Genomic DNA, 17,282 nt, shown 5'->3' with positions numbered 1-17,282 from the left:
TGTGTGTGTGTGTGTCTATAAATTGAAATAGCACATCTCAAATTTCAGAAAATAAGTATATGTTTAAACAATGGATGAATAATTTAAAATCATGTACGTGTTAAAACAGTTTGTGCCTATTTAAAATAGCATTCTTTATGGAAATCAGCCACATTTATACACCACGATTTTAACCAACAGGTGTCCATTGCTCGATATCATCTCATTTGAAACTACTTGTTCCAGGGTTTATTTCTCTTTATGGGCCCAGGATCAAGGTCACGGGACACTGACAGGGTAACTGGGAACAGGAGAGATGTTAAAACGGGGATTCAATCTTCACTCCCTCCAATAATGGGGAGACGTTGAGAATTGTTTATGAACAGCGGGTTATTATGATCTGGAATTCACTGATGGAAAAGCCAGTGGACGTAAAACCAACAGCAACTTAAATAAGAAGATAAGAACAGAAGAATTAGGAACAGTAGTAGGCCATCTAGCACCTCGATCCTGCTCCGCCATTCAATAAGATCATGGCTGATCTGGTCGTGGACTCAGCTCCACTTACCCGCCCTCTCCCCGTAACCCTTAATTCCCTTATTGGTTAAAAATCTATATATCTTTGACTTGAATACATTCAATGAGCTCGGCCTCAACTGCTTCCTTGGGCAGAGAATTCCACAGATTCCCAACCCTCTGGGAGAAGAAATTCTTTCTCAACTCGGTTTTAAATTGGCTCCCCCGTATTTTGAGGCTGTGCCCCCTAGTTCTAGTCTCCCCGACCAGTGGAAACAACCTCTCTGCCTCTATCTTGTATATCCCTTTCATAATTTTAAATGTTTCTATAAGATCACCCCTCATACTTCTGAATTCCAACGAGTGAAGACCCAGTCTACTCAATCTATCATCATAAGGTAACCCCCTCATTTCTGGATTCAGCCGAGTGATTCGTCTCTGTACCCCTTCCAAAGCTAGTATATCCTTCCTTAAGTAAGGTGACCAAAACTGCACGCAGTACTCCAGGTGCGGCCTTACCAATACCTTATACAGTTGCAGCAAGACCTCCCTGCTTTTGTATTCCATCCCTCTCGCAATGAAGGCCTACATTCCATTCGCCTTCCTGATTACCTGCTGCACCTGCAAACTAACCTTTTGGGATTCATGCACAAGGCTCCAAAAGAGTTTCATGCACGAGGACCCCCAGGTCCCACTGCACCACAGCATGTTGTATCTTCTCCCCATTCAAATAATATTCCTTTTACTGTTTTTTTTCCCAAGGTGGATGACCTCACACTTTCCGACATTGTATTCCATCTGCCAAACCTTAGCCCATTCGCTTAACCTATCCAAATCTGCTTGCAGCCTCTCTGTGTCCTCTACAGAACCCGCTTTCCCACTAATCTTAGTGTCATCTGCAAATTTTGTTGCAATACACTCTGTCTCCTCTTCCAGGTCATCGATGTATATTGTAAACAGTTGTGGTCCCAGCACCGATCCCTGTGGCACACCACTAACCACTGATTTCCAACCCGAAAAGGACCCATTTATCCCGACTCTCTGCTTTCTGTTAGCCAGCCAATTCTCTATCCATGCTAATACATTTCCTCTGACTCCGCGTATCTTTATCTTCTGCAGTAACCTTTTGTGTGGCACTTTATCGAATGTCTTTTGGAAATCTAAATACACCACATCCATCGGTACACCACTATCCACCATGCTCGTTATATCCTCAAAGAATTCCAGTAAATTAGTTAAACATGATTTCCCCTTCATGAATCCATGCTGCGTCTGCTTCATTGCACTATTCCTATCTCGATGTTCCGCTATTTCTTCCTTAATGATAGTTTCAAGCATTTTCCCCACTACAGATGTTAAACTAACCGGCCTATAGATACCTGCCTTTTACCTGCCCCCCTTTTTTAAAGAGAGGCGTTACATTAGCTGCTTTCCAATCCGCTGGTACCTCCCCAGAGTCCAGAGAATTTTGCTATATTATAACGAATGCATCTGCGATAACTTTCGCTATCTCTTTCAATACCCTGGGATGCATTTCATCAGGACCAGGGGACTTGTCTACCTTCAGTCCCATTAGCCTGTCCAGCACTACCCCCCTAGTGATAGTGATTGTCTCAAGGTCCTCCCTTCCCACATTCCAGTGGCCTGCAAATTTTCGCATGGTTTTTGTGTCTTCCAATGTGAAGACGGAAGCAAAATAATTATTTAAGTTCTCAGCCATTTCCACATTTCCCATTATTAAATCCCCCTTTTCATCTTCTAAGGGACCAACATTTACTTTAGTCACTCTTTTCCGTTTTATATATCTGTAAAAGCTTTTACTATCTGTTTTTATGTTTTGCGCAATTTACCTTCATAATCTATCTTCCCTTTCTTTATTGCCAATTTAGTCAATCTTTGCTGTTGCTTAAAATTTTCCCAATCCTCTAGTTTCCCACTAACCTTGGCCGCCTTATATGCATTGGTCTTTGATTTGATACTTTCCTTTATTTCCTTGGTTATCCACAGCTGGTTATCCCTTCTCTTGCCGCCCTTCTTTTTCACTGGAATATATTTTTGTTGCGCACTATAAAAGAGCTCCTTAAAAGTCCTCCACTGTTCCTCAATTGTGCCACGGTTTAGTCCTTGTTTCCAGTCTACTTTAGCCAACTCTGCCCTCATCCCACTGTAGTCCCCTTTGTATAAGCATAGTACGCTCGTTTCTGACACAACTTCCTCACCCTCAATCTGTATTACAAATTCAACCATATTGTGATCACTCATTCCGAGAGGATCTTTTACTAGCAGATCGTTTATATTTCCTGTCTCATTACACAGGACCAGATCTAAGATAGCTTGCTCCCTTGTAGGTTCTGTTACAAACTCTTCTAAGAAACAATCCTGTATGCATTCTGTGAATTCCTCCTCCAGGCTACCCCGTGCGATTTGATTTGACCAATCGATATGTAGGTTAAAATCCCCCATGACTACTGCCGTTCCTTTTTCACATGCCTGTATTATTCCCTTGATTATTGCCCGCCCCACCGTGACGTTATTATTTGGGGGCCTATAAACTACGCCGACCGGTGACTTTTTCCCCTTACTATCTCTAATCTCCACACACAATGATTCAACATTTTGTTCATTAGAGCCAATATCATCCCTCACAACTGCCCTGATATCATCTTTTATTAAAAGAGCTACCCCACCTCCTTTCCCTTCTTGCCTATCTTTCTGAATCGTCAGATACCCCTGTATGTTTAATTCCCAGTCTTGGCCACCCTGCAACCATGTTTCTGTAATGGCCACCAAATCATACCCATTTGTAATGATTTGTGCCGTCAACTCATTTAATTTATTTCGAATGCTGCGTGCATTTAGGTAGAGTGTGTTCATCCTAGTGTTTAAACCATGATTTTTAGTTTTGACCCCTTTGCAGCCCTTTTATATTCAGTGGGCCATTTTATTTCTTGCCTTTTGTTTCTCTGCTCTCCACTTTTACTCATCTCTTTTCTGTCTTTTGTTTTTGTCTCCTTTTTGTTTCCCTCTGTCTCCCTGTATTTGTTCCCATCCCCCTGCCATATTAGTTTAACTCCTCCCCAACAGCACTAGCAAACACTCCCCTTAGGACATTGGTTCCGGTCCTGCCCAGGTGCAGACCGTCCGGTTTGTACTGGTCCCACCTCCCCAGAACCTGTTCCAATGCCCCACGAATTTGAATCCATCCCTGCTGCACCACTGCTCAAGCCACGTATTCATCTGTGCTATCCTGCGATTCCTACTCTGACTAGCACGTGGCGCTGGTAGCAATACCGAGATTACTACTTTTGAGCTCCAAGCTCCTTAAATTCGTCTCGTAGGACCTCATCCCTTTTTTTTACCTATGTCGTTGATACCAATGTGCAACATGACAATTGGCTGTTCTCCCTCCTTTTTTAGTATGTCCTGCACTCGCTCGGAGACCCTTGCCCCTTGCACCAGGGAGGCAACATACCATCCTGGAGTCTCGGTTGCAGCCGCAGAAATGCCTATCTATTCCCCTTATGATTGAATCCCCTATCACTATCGCTCTCCCACTCTTTTTCATGCCCTCCTGTACATCAGAGCCAGCCACGATGCCATGAACTTGGCTGCTCTGATGAGTTATCTCCCTCAACAGCACTCAAAGCGGTGTATCAGTTTTGCAGGGGGATGACCAAATGGGACCCCTGCACTACCTTCTTTGTACTGCTCTTCCTGCATGTCTTCCATTCCCTATCTGGCTGCGGATCATTCTCATGCGGTAAGACCAACTCACTACACGTGCCACTTATGTCATTCTCAGCATCGTGGATGCTCCAGAGTAAATCCACCCTCAGCTCCAAATCCGCAACGCGGTCCATCAGGAGATGGAGGCGGATACACTTCCCACACACGTAGTCGTCATGGACACCGGAAGTGTCCCAGAGTTCCCACATGATACAGGAGGAGCATATCACGTGACCGAGCTCTCCTGCCATAACTTAACCCTTAGATACCCTTAAATTGGCAACAAAAATGTTACAGTTTATTTACTGATATAAAAAAGAAAAAGAAAAGCTACTCACCAATCACCAGCCAATCACTTACCCCCTTGGCTGTGACGTCACATTTTGATTCCTTTCTACTTCTTTTTTGCCTTCTCTACCCGCTGTAGCTGCACAAGTCCCGCCTGTATAGGCCGCTCCGACACCACGCACTCCCGCCTCTCAGCGACTGCCGCTGCCTGTGGAACACCCGCTGGGCCTTTTATAGGCCGCACCGACGCTGAAAATGGAATTGGATACATACTTGAAAGGGGAGAAACTGGTGGGGGTTTGAGAAATAGGAAGCGAGGGGGACTATTAGCCACTTTTATTGTTAGTGTTTTCTTGGAAGAATCACTCGACACTCAGAATCGGTTTCAACACCAAAGCGGTCTTTATTTCACCGGTGGGGAGAGAGCCTCTGGTTAACTCCAGGTATTCCACTCTCCACCGAACAAAGGGTTTCATGTGTTTTTATATGTTTTACTACAGTTACATCAGCCCATTTCGGCTGGATACTATCCAATCATACTGATTATAGATTCAATTAGACCAATAGTTAGAGTTAGTCTCTAAACGTAAAGTGGTTCATGTGTTGCCAAGAGATGTGTTGCTACGGGGTGTGTTGCTAGCAATGACTCATCTATCTTATAACATGTCCAGGCTCCCCTTTTCTTACTGTCCTTGGGTGCTGTCTTTGGGTAGCCACCTTATCTTAATCCTGTTACAGAGTCATATTGTCCTACCAGAACATTTCGTCTGAGGCCTTGCTGATTAGAGACATCTGCAAAGTTTGCTTGTTAGTCCTGTGTGAGAAACAACAATTATCAGTTTCCAGGAATGCGGTCTATTTCAGCTAACAAAAATCCCTTGAGGCTTCACGGGTAGCCATTTTTATGGTATTAGAGTTACATATTTAGTTCTATCCTTATGCTACAGGTGCCGCTGCCCTAGGTTTTGATATATTCAGCAGGTGCCTAATGCCTACAACAGGCATGATGGACTGAATACCCTCCTCCTGTTGTGTCATGCCAGAAATATTGAGGTGTAACACTCTCTTCCACCAGGAGGCGGCGCCATTGCCGAAAATATCCCTACTCCCTCTTGTGGCCTGTTGGTGAAATGCAGCCAATGTTGACCCTTCCGAATTACCAGTGACTCTGGTAACATTGGTGATTTACTTCAAGTTGAGCTCTCCTTTTTACCCCGCTCCCTCAATCTCCACAGGAGCAGATTGCCGCCGAGGGTCGGGATCCAGAGACCCAGACTGCATCACTGCCCTCACCCCAAGGGCCTGATCTCTGCTGTCAGCCCGGACACTCAGTGAGAGCATCTACCAGCAGAGGGAACTGTCAGAGTGATAGAAATAGACAGAGTGAGAGAGAAAGAGAGAGAACGAGAGCTAGACACACAAAGACAGAGAGAGGGCGAAGGAGTGAGAGAGATAAAAACAGAGAAATACTGAGAGGGAGAGACAGAGAAAAACAGAGACAGCGAGATGGATAGCCATAGAGGGACAGACCGAGAGAAAGAGCGAGAGAGAAACAAACAAAGATAGAGAAAGTGAGACTGAGAAAAATAGTTAGTGTGAGAGTAAAACCGAGGGACAGACAGAGACCAAGTGAATCACAGGCAAATATAAAGAGAACGTGATAGAGAGAGAGAGAGAGAGACAGAGACAGAGACAGAGAGACAGAGACCAGAGAGAGAGACAGAGACAGAGAGAGAGAGAGAGAGAGAGAGAGAGAGACAGAGAGAGAGAGACCAGAGAGAGAGAGACAGAGACAGAGAGAGGGACGAGAGACAGAAACCAGAGAGAGAGACAGAGACATAGACAGAGAGTGAGAGAGACAGAGAGAGAGAAACCAGAGAGAGAGAGAGAGACAGAGACAGAGAGAGAGAGAGAGAGAGAGAGAGAGAGAGAGAGAGAGAGAGAGAGAGAGAGAGAGAGATTGACAGAGACAGAGAGAGAGACAGAGAGAGAGAGAGAGAGAGAGAGAGAGAGAGAGAGAGAGAGAGAGAGAGAGAGAGAGAGAGACAGAGAGAGAGAGAGACGGAGAGGGAGAGATTGAGACAGAGACAGAGACAGAGACAGAGAGAGAGACAGAGACAGAGAGAGAGACAGAGACAGAGAGAGAGACACAGCGAGAGAGAGACAGAGACAGAGAGAGAGACAGAGAGAGAGAGACCAGAGAGAGAGAGAGAGACAGAGACAGAGAGAGGGACGAGAGACAGAGACCAGAGAGAGAGACAGAGACAGAGACAGAGAGAGAGAGTGAGACAGAGAGAGAGAAACCAGAGAGAGAGAGAGAGACAGAGACAGAGAGAGAGAGAGAGAGAGAGAGAGAGAGAGAGACAGAGAGAGAGAGACAGAGAGAGAGAGACAGAGAGAGAGAGACAGAGAGAGAGAGAGAGAGAGAGAGAGACAGAGAGAGAGAGACAGAGACAGAGAGAGAGACAGAGAGAGAGAGACCAGAGATAGAGAGAGAGACAGAGACAGAGAGAGGGACGAGAGACAGACCAGAGAGAGAGAGACAGAGACAGAGACAGAGACAGAGAGAGAGAGAGACAGAGAGAGAGAAACCAGAGAGAGAGAGAGACAGAGACAGAGAGAGAGAGAGAGAGAGAGAGAGAGAGAGAGAGAGAGAGAGAGAGACAGACAGAGAGAGAGACAGAGAGAGAGAGAGAGAGAGAGAGAGAGAGACAGAGAGAGACAGAGAGAGAGAGAGAGACAGAGACAGAGAGAGAGAGACAGAGAGAGAGAGACGGAGAGGGAGAGACAGAGACAGAGAGAGAGACAGAGAGAGAGAGACCAGAGAGAGAGAGAGAGACAGAGACAGAGAGAGAGACGAGAGACAGAGACCAGAGAGAGAGAGAGAGACAGAGACAGAGAGAGAGAGAGACAGAGAGAGAGAAACCAGAGAGAGAGAGAGACAGAGAGAGAGAGAGAGAGAGAGAGACAGAGAGAGAGAGACAGAGAGAGAGAGAGAGAGAGAGAGAGTGACAGAGAGAGAGACAGAGAGAGACACAGAGAGAGAGACAGAGACAGAGAGAGAGAGAGAGAGACAGAGAGAGAGAAACCAGAGAGAGAGAGAGAGACAGAGACAGAGAGAGAGAGAGAGAGAGACAGAGAGAGAGAGACAGAGAGAGAGAGAGAGAGAGAGTGACAGAGAGAGAGACAGAGAGAGACACAGAGAGAGAGACAGAGACAGAGAGAGAGACAGAGAGAGAGATCGAGGGAAGGGGAGAGAGACAGAGAAAAACAAAGAGTAAAACACACAGAGAGACAGAGTCCCTGATAGAAAGAGAGAGTGTCAAGAGTGAAAGAATGGGAGAGACTAAAGCAGAGAGAGAGAGAGAAACAGTGAGAGACAGAGAGCAGGAATAGGAGAGTGGAGAGAGAAAAAGGGAAGACGGGGAAAGACAAGGAAACATACAGAAGGTGAAAGACAGTGGGAGAAAGTGAGAAACTGCTGGGATGAAAAATAGTGAGAGCTAGAAAGACAACGAGAGAAAAGAAAATAGAGGTAGAGACAAGTGAGAGAAGGACAGACAAGATGGCAGGAAAGAGGCAGCTTGAGAGAGTGAGACAGGGACCAGCGGTCGATACATAAAGTGAAGCACAAGGACAGAGAGACAGAGAAAGAAAGAGGGGTAGAGAGGGAGTGAGCCGGCACAGAGAGACAGAGAAAGTGAGAGTGACAGAACAAGAGACAAGGAGACAGAGATAAATTGAGATATATGTATAGAGAGAGAGAGAGAGAGAGCGGCAGGAAGATACACAGATAAAATGAGACAGTGAGAGATAGAAAGAGAGCGAGGCAGAGAGATGGAAGTAGAGATAGGAGCAGGGAGATATCTGTGTGAATTCTATACCACAGAAGGCTGTGGAGGCCGTCACTAAATATATTTAAGAGGGAGATAGATTCTGAGAAACAAAAGGCATCAAGGGGTATGGGGAAAAAGCGGGAATATGGTGTAGAGATAGAGGATCAGCCATGATCTCATTGAATGGTGATGCAGACTCGAAGGGCCCAATGGTCTACTACTCCTTATATTTTCTATGTTTCTCGGTTTCTATGACATATATATATATAGAGAGAGAGATATATATACATGGAGAGAGAGAGCGAAAGTGAGAGAGTGAGAGATAAAATGAGAGGGAGAAAGAAAGAATGAGAGAGAGAGAGAGAGAAAGAGAAATGGATATAAAGTGGGGCATGGGGAGACAGATCTCTACATATATAGATTATAGATATAGATAGATAGATAGAGAGAGACAGTGGGAGATAAAGCGAGAGTGAGAGAGAAATAAATGACGGGAGAGACAGAGAATGAGGGACAGACAAGTAGAGACAGAGAAATATAGCTGGGGAGAGGGAGAGAGACCGACAGACAGGGAGAGAGAAAACATAACGACATACAGTGGAAGAGAAGGAGAAAGAGACAGAGCGATGGGAAGAGATAGAAAGGAGAGATAAGTAGATAGAAGCAGAAGGAGATGTACTTTCCTCCTTGTTCTGTAAATTCTGTGTGTTGTGGGCCCATTGAGCAGTGAATAATCCCCTGAGAGAATATGTTTTAATACCCGGTATCAGAGTAGGATGGCAGGGGTTCACATCATCGTGTTAGACACGGGAGTGGATCCTGGATCACAGGGCCTCCAGGCAATAGCACTGATTGTAGTTCAGGCCTTGCGTGTCCTTGGGCTCCGGTACTCAGCGCACTATAAAGAAAACACCTCTCGTGTTGGAGGCCCCACAAACCCGAGCCACTCTGCCAAACAGCCACATAGACTTTCAGTCCGGCTTCTAATCGATCGATCAATCATTTCATTCATTGAGAAACGGAAGGTTTTACAATTTGACACAGCGTTTAGTATACCTAAGACAGTATCTGACAACTATCTAAAATGTATGTTGATAAATTATTGGGAGACGAGAATTGGGAGTGATGATCAACACTGAGTTGGCCTCTTTCACATTTACCAATGTAACACTTTGCTCTCAGCAATCACCGTTAGTGGGGTTATTAATTCTTGCACATTATTCCCTCGCTTTAATATTATCCCACTTAATTAGCACAGAGGAGATATTACTAAATGGACCTGGGAACATTGGGCATTGCATTCACGATTTTCAGTGTAAGCCCTTTCCCCTAAGCCAGTAACAATTTAAGTTTTGATTTTTGACTGGAAGAGGGTTGTAGAGATTGACGTGATTGGCCAATGCCAGTAATAAATAGCACTTGGGGAAGGAATGTGCTGTATAATGATGCATTACTTGTGGCCATTCTCAAAATCGACATGTGCCTTGGCTTTTCTGAGGAGTGACAGCACATTGACAATGAGCAAGCCCGATCTAATGGCTGATCTAGGCACAATTTGCGGATTAAATCATTTTCCGAGTGACCTAATTATTTCTATGCGTGATTTCAAAAGCATCAAAGTAGCACTTCCATGTGCAATTTTTAACGGTTGTATAAATGATGTCATCCTTGATTGTGCTTGTGTATAATTGTCAGTGGAAACAGAGCCAATCTCTCACGTTCTACTGTATAAATGGTTTTAAGACCATTTAGAATAAACAGACCGCGACTTTTCAATGTAACTCGTAAATCTGCATCATGTGGAATCTATATGGGTAGAGCTGCGAAACACTAAAGGGCAGAAAACGTCAGTGGGAGTTGTGTACAGACCACCCAACAGTAGTAGTGAGTTTGGGGATGCAGTCAAACAGGAAATTAGGGATGCTGCAATAAGGGTACAGCAGTTATCATGGGTGACTTTAATCTACATATAGATTAGGCTAACCAAACTGATAGCAATACGGTGGAGGAGGATTTCCTGGAGGGTATAAGGGATGGTTTTCCAGACCAATATGTCGAGGAAACAACTGGAGAACAGGCCATCCTAGCCTGGGTCTTGTGTAACGAGAGAGGAATAATTAGCAATCTGGTCATGTGGGGCCCCTTGGGGAAAAGTGGTAGAATTCTTCATTAAGATGGAGAGCGACACAGTTAATTCAGAGACTAGGGTCCTGAGCTTAAAGAAAGGAAACTTCAATGATATGAGACGTGATTTGGCTGGGATAAACTGGCGAATGATACTTAAAGGTTTGCCGGTGGATAGGCAATGGCAGGCATTTATAGATCACATGGATGAATTACAACTATTGTACATCCCTGTCTGGCATAAAATTAAAACAGGAACGGTGGCTCAACCGTGGCTAACAAGGGAAATTAGGGATAGTTTTAAATCCACGGAAGAGGCATATGATTTGGCCAGAAAAAGTAGCAAACCTGAGGACTGGGAGAAATTTAGAATTCAGCAGAGGAGGACTAAGGGTCTAATTAGGAGGGGAAAATAGAGTATGAGAAGAAGCTTGCAGGGAACAGAAAAACTGACTGCAAAATCTTCTATAGATATGTGAAAAGAAAACGATTAGAGAAAACTAATGTAGGTCCCTTGCAGTCAGAATCAGGTGAATTCATAATGGGGAACAAGGAAATGGCAGACCAATAGAACAAATGCTTTGGTTCTGTCTTCACTAAGGAAGATACAAATAACCTCCCGAAAATACTAGGGGAGCGAGGGCCGAGTGAGAAGGGGGAACTGATGGAAATCCTTATCAGTCAGGAAATGGTGTTAGACAAATTGAAGGGACTGAAGGCTGATAAATGCCCAGGGCCTGATAGTCTGCATCCCAGAGAATTAAGAAAGTGATCCGAGAAATAGTAGATGCATTGCTGGTTATTTTCCAAAATTCCTTGGACTCTGGATAAGTACCTATGGATTGGAGGATAGCTAATGTAACCCCACATTTTAAACTGGAGGGAGAGAAAAAAACAGGGAATTATAGACCGGTTAGCCTGACATCGGTAGTGGGGAAAATGCTGGAATTAATTATTAAACATGTAATTTGGAAAACAGTGACAGGATCGGTACAAGTCAGCATGGATTTATGAAAGGGAAATCATGCTTGACAAAACTTCTAGGATTATTTGAGGATGTAACTAGTAGAGTGGATAAGGGACAACCAGTGGATGTGATGCATGTGGACTTTCAAAAGGCTTTTGACAAGGTTCCACACAAGAGATTAGTGTTCAAAATTAAGGCACATGGTACTGGGGGTAATGTTTTGACCTGGATAGAGGACTGGTTGACAGACAGAAGCAAAGAGTGTGAATAAACGGGTCCTTTTCAGAATGGCAGGCAGTGACTAGTGGGGTGCCGCAAGGTTTAGTGCTGGGATCCCAGCTATTTACAATATACATCAATAATTTAGATGAAGGAATTGAATGTAGTATCTCCAAGTTTGCAGATGACACTAAGCTGGGTGGCACTGTGAGCTGTGAGGAGGATGCTAAGAGGCTGAAGAGTGAATTGGACAGGTTAGGTGAGTGGACAAAAACATGGCAGATGCAGTATAATGTGGATAAATGTGAAGTTATCCAGTTTGGTGGCAAAAACAGGAAGACAGAATATTATCTGAATGGTGACAGATTAGTAAAAGTGGAGATGTAACGAGACCTGGGTGTCATGGTACATCAATCATTGAAGGGAGGCACAGCAGGCAGTAAAGAAAGCAAATGGCATGCTGGACTTCATTGTGAGAGGATTTGAGTATCGGAGCAGGGAGGTCTTACTGCAGTTCCACAGGGCCTTGGTGACACCACACCTTGAATATTGTGTGCAGTTTTGGTCTCCTAATGTGAGGAAGGACGCGCTTGCTATTGAGGGAGTGCAGCGAAGGTTCATCAGACTAATTCCCGGGATGGCAGGATTGATATATGAAGAAAGACTGTATCGGTAAGGCTTATACTTACAGGAATTTAGAAGAATGAGAGGGAATCTCACAGAAGCATACAAAATTCTGACGGGACTGGACAGGTTCGATGCAGGAAGAATGCTCCCGATGTTGGGGAAGTCCAGAACTAGGGATCACAGACTAAGGATAAGGGGTAAGCCATTTAGGACCGAGATGAGGAGAAACTTTTTCACCCAGAGTTATTTGCCTGTGGAATGCTCTACCACAGAAAGTTGTTGAGTTCAGTACGTTGCATATATTCAGGAGGGAGTTAGATGTGGCGCTTAGGGCTAAAGGGATCAAGGGGTATGGAGAGAAAGCAGGAAAGGGGTACTGAGGGAATGATCAGCCATGATCATATTGAATGGTAGTGCAAGCTTGAAGGGCCGAATTGCCTTCTCCTGCACCTATTTTTCATGTGTCTATGTTGGTTAGCCTGTCAATACCTGCTATTTTTATTCAGTGTGGAAACGACATGATGGTTATTTATACATTAAATGCCATAACAAACTTTAATGGCAGCTATTGTTGACACAATTAATTTTACATCTGCACCATTGTTCCCTCTATTTTTACCGTGCCCGGTCCCTTTAAATTCCAACGGCAGGAGCTGGTGAGCGACCTCTGCACGTGACCTCGTGATTGGTCCACGACCGCCCGGCCACACATCAGGGGGCACATTGGTGGGCGGCCCTCAACAGCTCGACAAAACTTGTTCAGTAGCCCTCCAGCCCAAATAATAGCCGACCCCTACTCCACACTGTCCCATCAAACACTCCCAGGTCTATATATAGTGCGGTTTAGATAGAGAGTAAAGCTCCCGCTACATTGTCCCATCAAACACTCCAAGGTCTATATATAGTGCGGGTTAGATAAAGAGTAAAGCTCCCTCGACACTGTCCCATCAAACACTCCCAGGGCAGGTACAGGGGGTTAGATACAGCCTAAAGCTCCCGCTACACTGTCCCATCTAACACTCCCAGGTCTATATATAGTGCGGGTTAGATACAGAGTAAAGCTCCCTCTACACTGTCCCATCAAACACTCCCAGGTCTATATATAGTGCGGGTTAGATAAAGAGTAAAGCTCCCTCTACACTGTCCCATCAAACACTCCCAGGGCAGGTACAGGGGGTTAGATACAGAGTAAAGCTCCCTCTACACTGTCCCATCAAACACTCCCAGGGCAGGTACAGGGGGTTAGATACAGAGTAAAGCTCCCTCTACACTGTCCCATCAAACACTCCCAGGGCAGGTACAAGGGGGTTAGATACAGAGTAAAGCTCCCTCTACACTGTCCCATCAAACACTCCCAGGGCAGGTACAAGGGGGAAGATACAGCGTAAAGCTCCCTCTACACTGTCCCATCAAACACTCCCAGGGCAGGTACAGGGGGTTAGATACAGAGTAAAGCTCCCTCTACACTGTCCCATCAAACACTCCCAGGGCAGGTACAAGGGGGAAGATACAGAGTAAAGCTCCCTCTACACTGTCCCATCAAACACTCCCAGGGCAGGTACAGAGGGTTAGATACAGAGTAAAGCTCCCTCTACATTGTCCCATCAAACACTCCCAGGGTAGGTACAGCACAGGTTAGATACAGAGTAAAGCTCCCTCTACACTGTCCCATCAAACACTCCCAGGGCAGGTACAGGGGGTTAGATACAGAGTAAAGCTCCCTCTACACTGTCCCATCAAACACTCCCAGGGCAGGTACAAGGGGGTTAGATACAGAGTAAAGCTCCCTCTACACTGTCCCATTAAACACCCCCAGGGCAGGTACAAGGGGGAAGATACAACGTAATGCTCCCTCTACACTGTCCCATCAAACACTCCCAGGGCAGGTACAGGGGGTTAGATACAGAGTAAAGCTCCCTCTACACTGTCCCATCAAACACTCCCAGGGCAGGTACAAGGGGGAAGATACAGAGTAAAGCTCCCTCTACACTGTCCCATCAAACACTCCCAGGACAGGTACAGAGGGTTAGATACAGAGTAAAGCTCCCTCTACATTGTCCCATCAAACACTCCCAGGGTAGGTACAGCACAGGTTAGATACAGAGTAAAGCTCCCTCTACACTGTCCCATCAAACACTCCCAGGGCAGGTACAGGGGGTTAGATACAGAGTAAAGCTCCCTCTACACTGTCCCAACAAACACTCCCAGGGCAGGTACAGGGGGTTAGATACAGAATAAAGCTCCCTCTACACTGTCCCATCAAACACTCCCAGGGCAGGTACAAGGGGGTTAGATACAGAGTAAAGCTCCCTCTACACTGTCCCATCAAACACTCCCAGGGCAGGTACAAGGGGGAAGATACAGCGTAAAGCTACCTCTACACTGTCCCATCAAACACTCCCAGGGCAGGTACAGGGGGTTAGATACGGAGTAAAGCTCCCTCTACACTTTCCCATCAAACACTCCCAGGGCAGGTACAAGGGGGAAGATACAGAGTAAAGCTTCCTCTTACACTGTCCCATCAAACACTCCCAGGGCAGGTACAAGGGGGAAGATACAGCGTAAAGCTCCCTCTACACTATCCCATCAAACAGTCTGTGGGTCTGGTGCAAAGTGTGTCTGCTTCCAGTCTGCATGAATTAACCCATTCAACTGAGGCAACCTGCACCCCGAAAAATCACAGTGCTGACACTCTGGGACTTCTCTCTGATCTCAGTAATTTTGCGTTATTCTGCACTTGCTGTGATTCCCTGCAGTGGTTTTCTCTCTCCATTTCCTAATATTTCCAAATGGATGCCCAGCCTCATTCCACTCCCAAACACCTTGCCCTCAGACACATTGATCCTAAAGAGAAACAAGACACGGATGTGAAGCAGTGGTCAATGCGAGAAGTTTTATTTCTGAGTACAGCTCATTATTCAGGCAGCAGTAATACAGGATCAAATGTAACCAGACCTAAACAATCAAACGACGGTTTCATTCAGTGAGAACCTGAGGATCTCGAGCCGGTGGGAATCCATCACTGGATTTTTCATTGATTCAGTATGCAACATCGGGACACAGTGAAGCAAAGTAGGTCTGGGGCAAGCACTTCGTCAGCATTACACTCGCCAGTACGGCACACTCCTTCCGGTGCACAGTAGTTCACTAAAATCCAGAATAAAGAATGAATTATTGTGGGTTCTGTAAACGGAGGGAGGGAGTTCATTGAGAAAACATTGAGCTGAGTCTGTCAGTGTTACTGGGACTGACTCTGGATCACACATGGACATTAACTCTTTTATACTTAATGAAAGCCCATAGCAGTCCGCTCTCCGACCTGCACAGACTCACTCTTTGTCCTGAACAACAGTCCAAGGGGTCTTTCTGAGAATGGAGCACCGCACACCCGCTCTCTGAGAGTAGGGACACAGGGAAGAAATATCTTGCAGTGATTTTGAACCATTTCCGGCACCACAAGGGCCCAAGAGTTTCACAGACACTGGATTGTTTCTGAAATGCCGACACAATTTTGTAGGAAACACGGCAACCAATTTGCTCATGGCAAAGTTCCACAAAAAGTAAATGAGATTTGACAGGATGGACATGTTGGTTGAGAGCGTGACATTGGTCGAAGACACCGGGAGAAATCCCAGCTCTTCAAATGCCACCAGATGTTTCCTGCCCCATGGACGGGTAGACAGGGTCTGTGTTTAATGTTTCATCCACAAACTGAGAATTCCAACAGAGCCGCACTGCCCCAGTGTCGGGCGGTCAGTGGGTGCTGCACTGCCCAGTGTCGGGCAGTTAGTGCCGCACTGCCCCAGTGTCGGGCGGTCAGTGCCGCACTGCCCCAGTGTCGGGCGGTCAGTGCCGCACTGCCCCAGTGTCGGGCGGTCAGTACCGCACTGCCCCAGTGTCGGGCGGTCAGTGCCGCACTGCGCCAGTGTCGGGCGGTCAGTGCCGCACTGCCCCAGTGTCGGGTGGTCAGTGCCGCACTGCCCCAGTGCCGGACGGTCAGTGCCGCACTGCCCCAGTGTCGGGCGGTCAGTGCCGCACTGTCCTAGTGTCGGGCGATCAGTGCCGCACTGCCCCAGTGTCGGGCGGACAGTGCCGCACTGCCACAGTGTCGGGCGGTCAGTGCCGCACTGCCCCAGTGTCGGACTGTATTTACTGTAGTGGGGCATCCACCCACAACTTGTTCACACAACTCCCAACTGAGCCAAACTGACTCCCAGCGACTGACAATTGATCATTTCTCTGCTTGCTGCCTCTAAGCAGTCTGTGTTCCCACATCCCAATCTCTACGAAGGCTGCATAATTATTTTAATGAAATAAACCTGTTTTGGAACATTTTGATCCCTTTCCCTATCAGCATGTTATATCTCATTTGTGAGCCTGGTCAGGGAGTGTGGGGGAAAGGGGCTCCCGATCCTGACCCCACACAGAGTCTACACTCTCACACTTTGAACAGCTAGCAGTGACACAGAGTTTCTGCTCCATAGTACCTTGGTACTGAGGCCGATTAGAGACCCTCCCAACCGGTCAATGCTCTGAATGAGACTCATCTGATGGTCTGTTTGGATCAACAAACAACACCCACAATTACCTCCACCCACTCAGGTAGCCGCTGAACAATCCGGGGATTTACCTGTGGAACTGGCTCACACGAAATCCTTCAGTCATTCCTCCAATCTCAATCATTTTCACTCAACTAATCAAACCGGGACATTCACTGAGAAAATAGTTTTTAAAATTAAACTGTCTGAACACTGGATTTAGAGATGAAAGAAATTTACTGACCTAAATGTCCTCCTCCTAATACTAATCCTATTCCTCCTCCTCTGATACCCCGGCCGGCAGGTCCTCCGAGATTCCCTCTAGCAGGGCTGGGCTGAGTCAGCACCAGGAATACAAGAAACAAGATTGGAGCCTTCATCGTCATCATGTGCGGAATTGTTCAGAGTCAGGTTCAGGCAGCTGTAGGAGAAATGTTGTGAATCCTGACTGAGCTTGTTTTC

At 46.1% G+C, this 17,282-nt stretch overlaps 1 protein-coding gene across 1 annotated transcript; it reads left to right on the top strand.

Annotated features, from left to right (window-relative positions):
* Nucleotides 1–6,508: 6,508 nt before the first annotated feature.
* Nucleotides 6,509–7,561, top strand: LOC139248907 (U1 small nuclear ribonucleoprotein 70 kDa-like; the record flags this gene model as incomplete). Its single annotated transcript, XM_070872250.1, has 2 exons — nucleotides 6,509–6,562; nucleotides 7,460–7,561. Coding segments are annotated over 2 exons (156 nt in total), but the record flags the coding sequence as incomplete, so codon positions are not given.
* Nucleotides 7,562–17,282: the final 9,721 nt, after the last annotated feature.

The sequence above is a fragment of the Pristiophorus japonicus genome, unplaced genomic scaffold (genome assembly GCF_044704955.1).
Source record: "Pristiophorus japonicus isolate sPriJap1 unplaced genomic scaffold, sPriJap1.hap1 HAP1_SCAFFOLD_30, whole genome shotgun sequence".
Classification (NCBI taxonomy): Eukaryota; Metazoa; Chordata; class Chondrichthyes; family Pristiophoridae; genus Pristiophorus; species Pristiophorus japonicus.
Note: the sequence above shows the minus strand (reverse complement) of the source record. Positions and strands in the feature narration are given on the sequence as shown.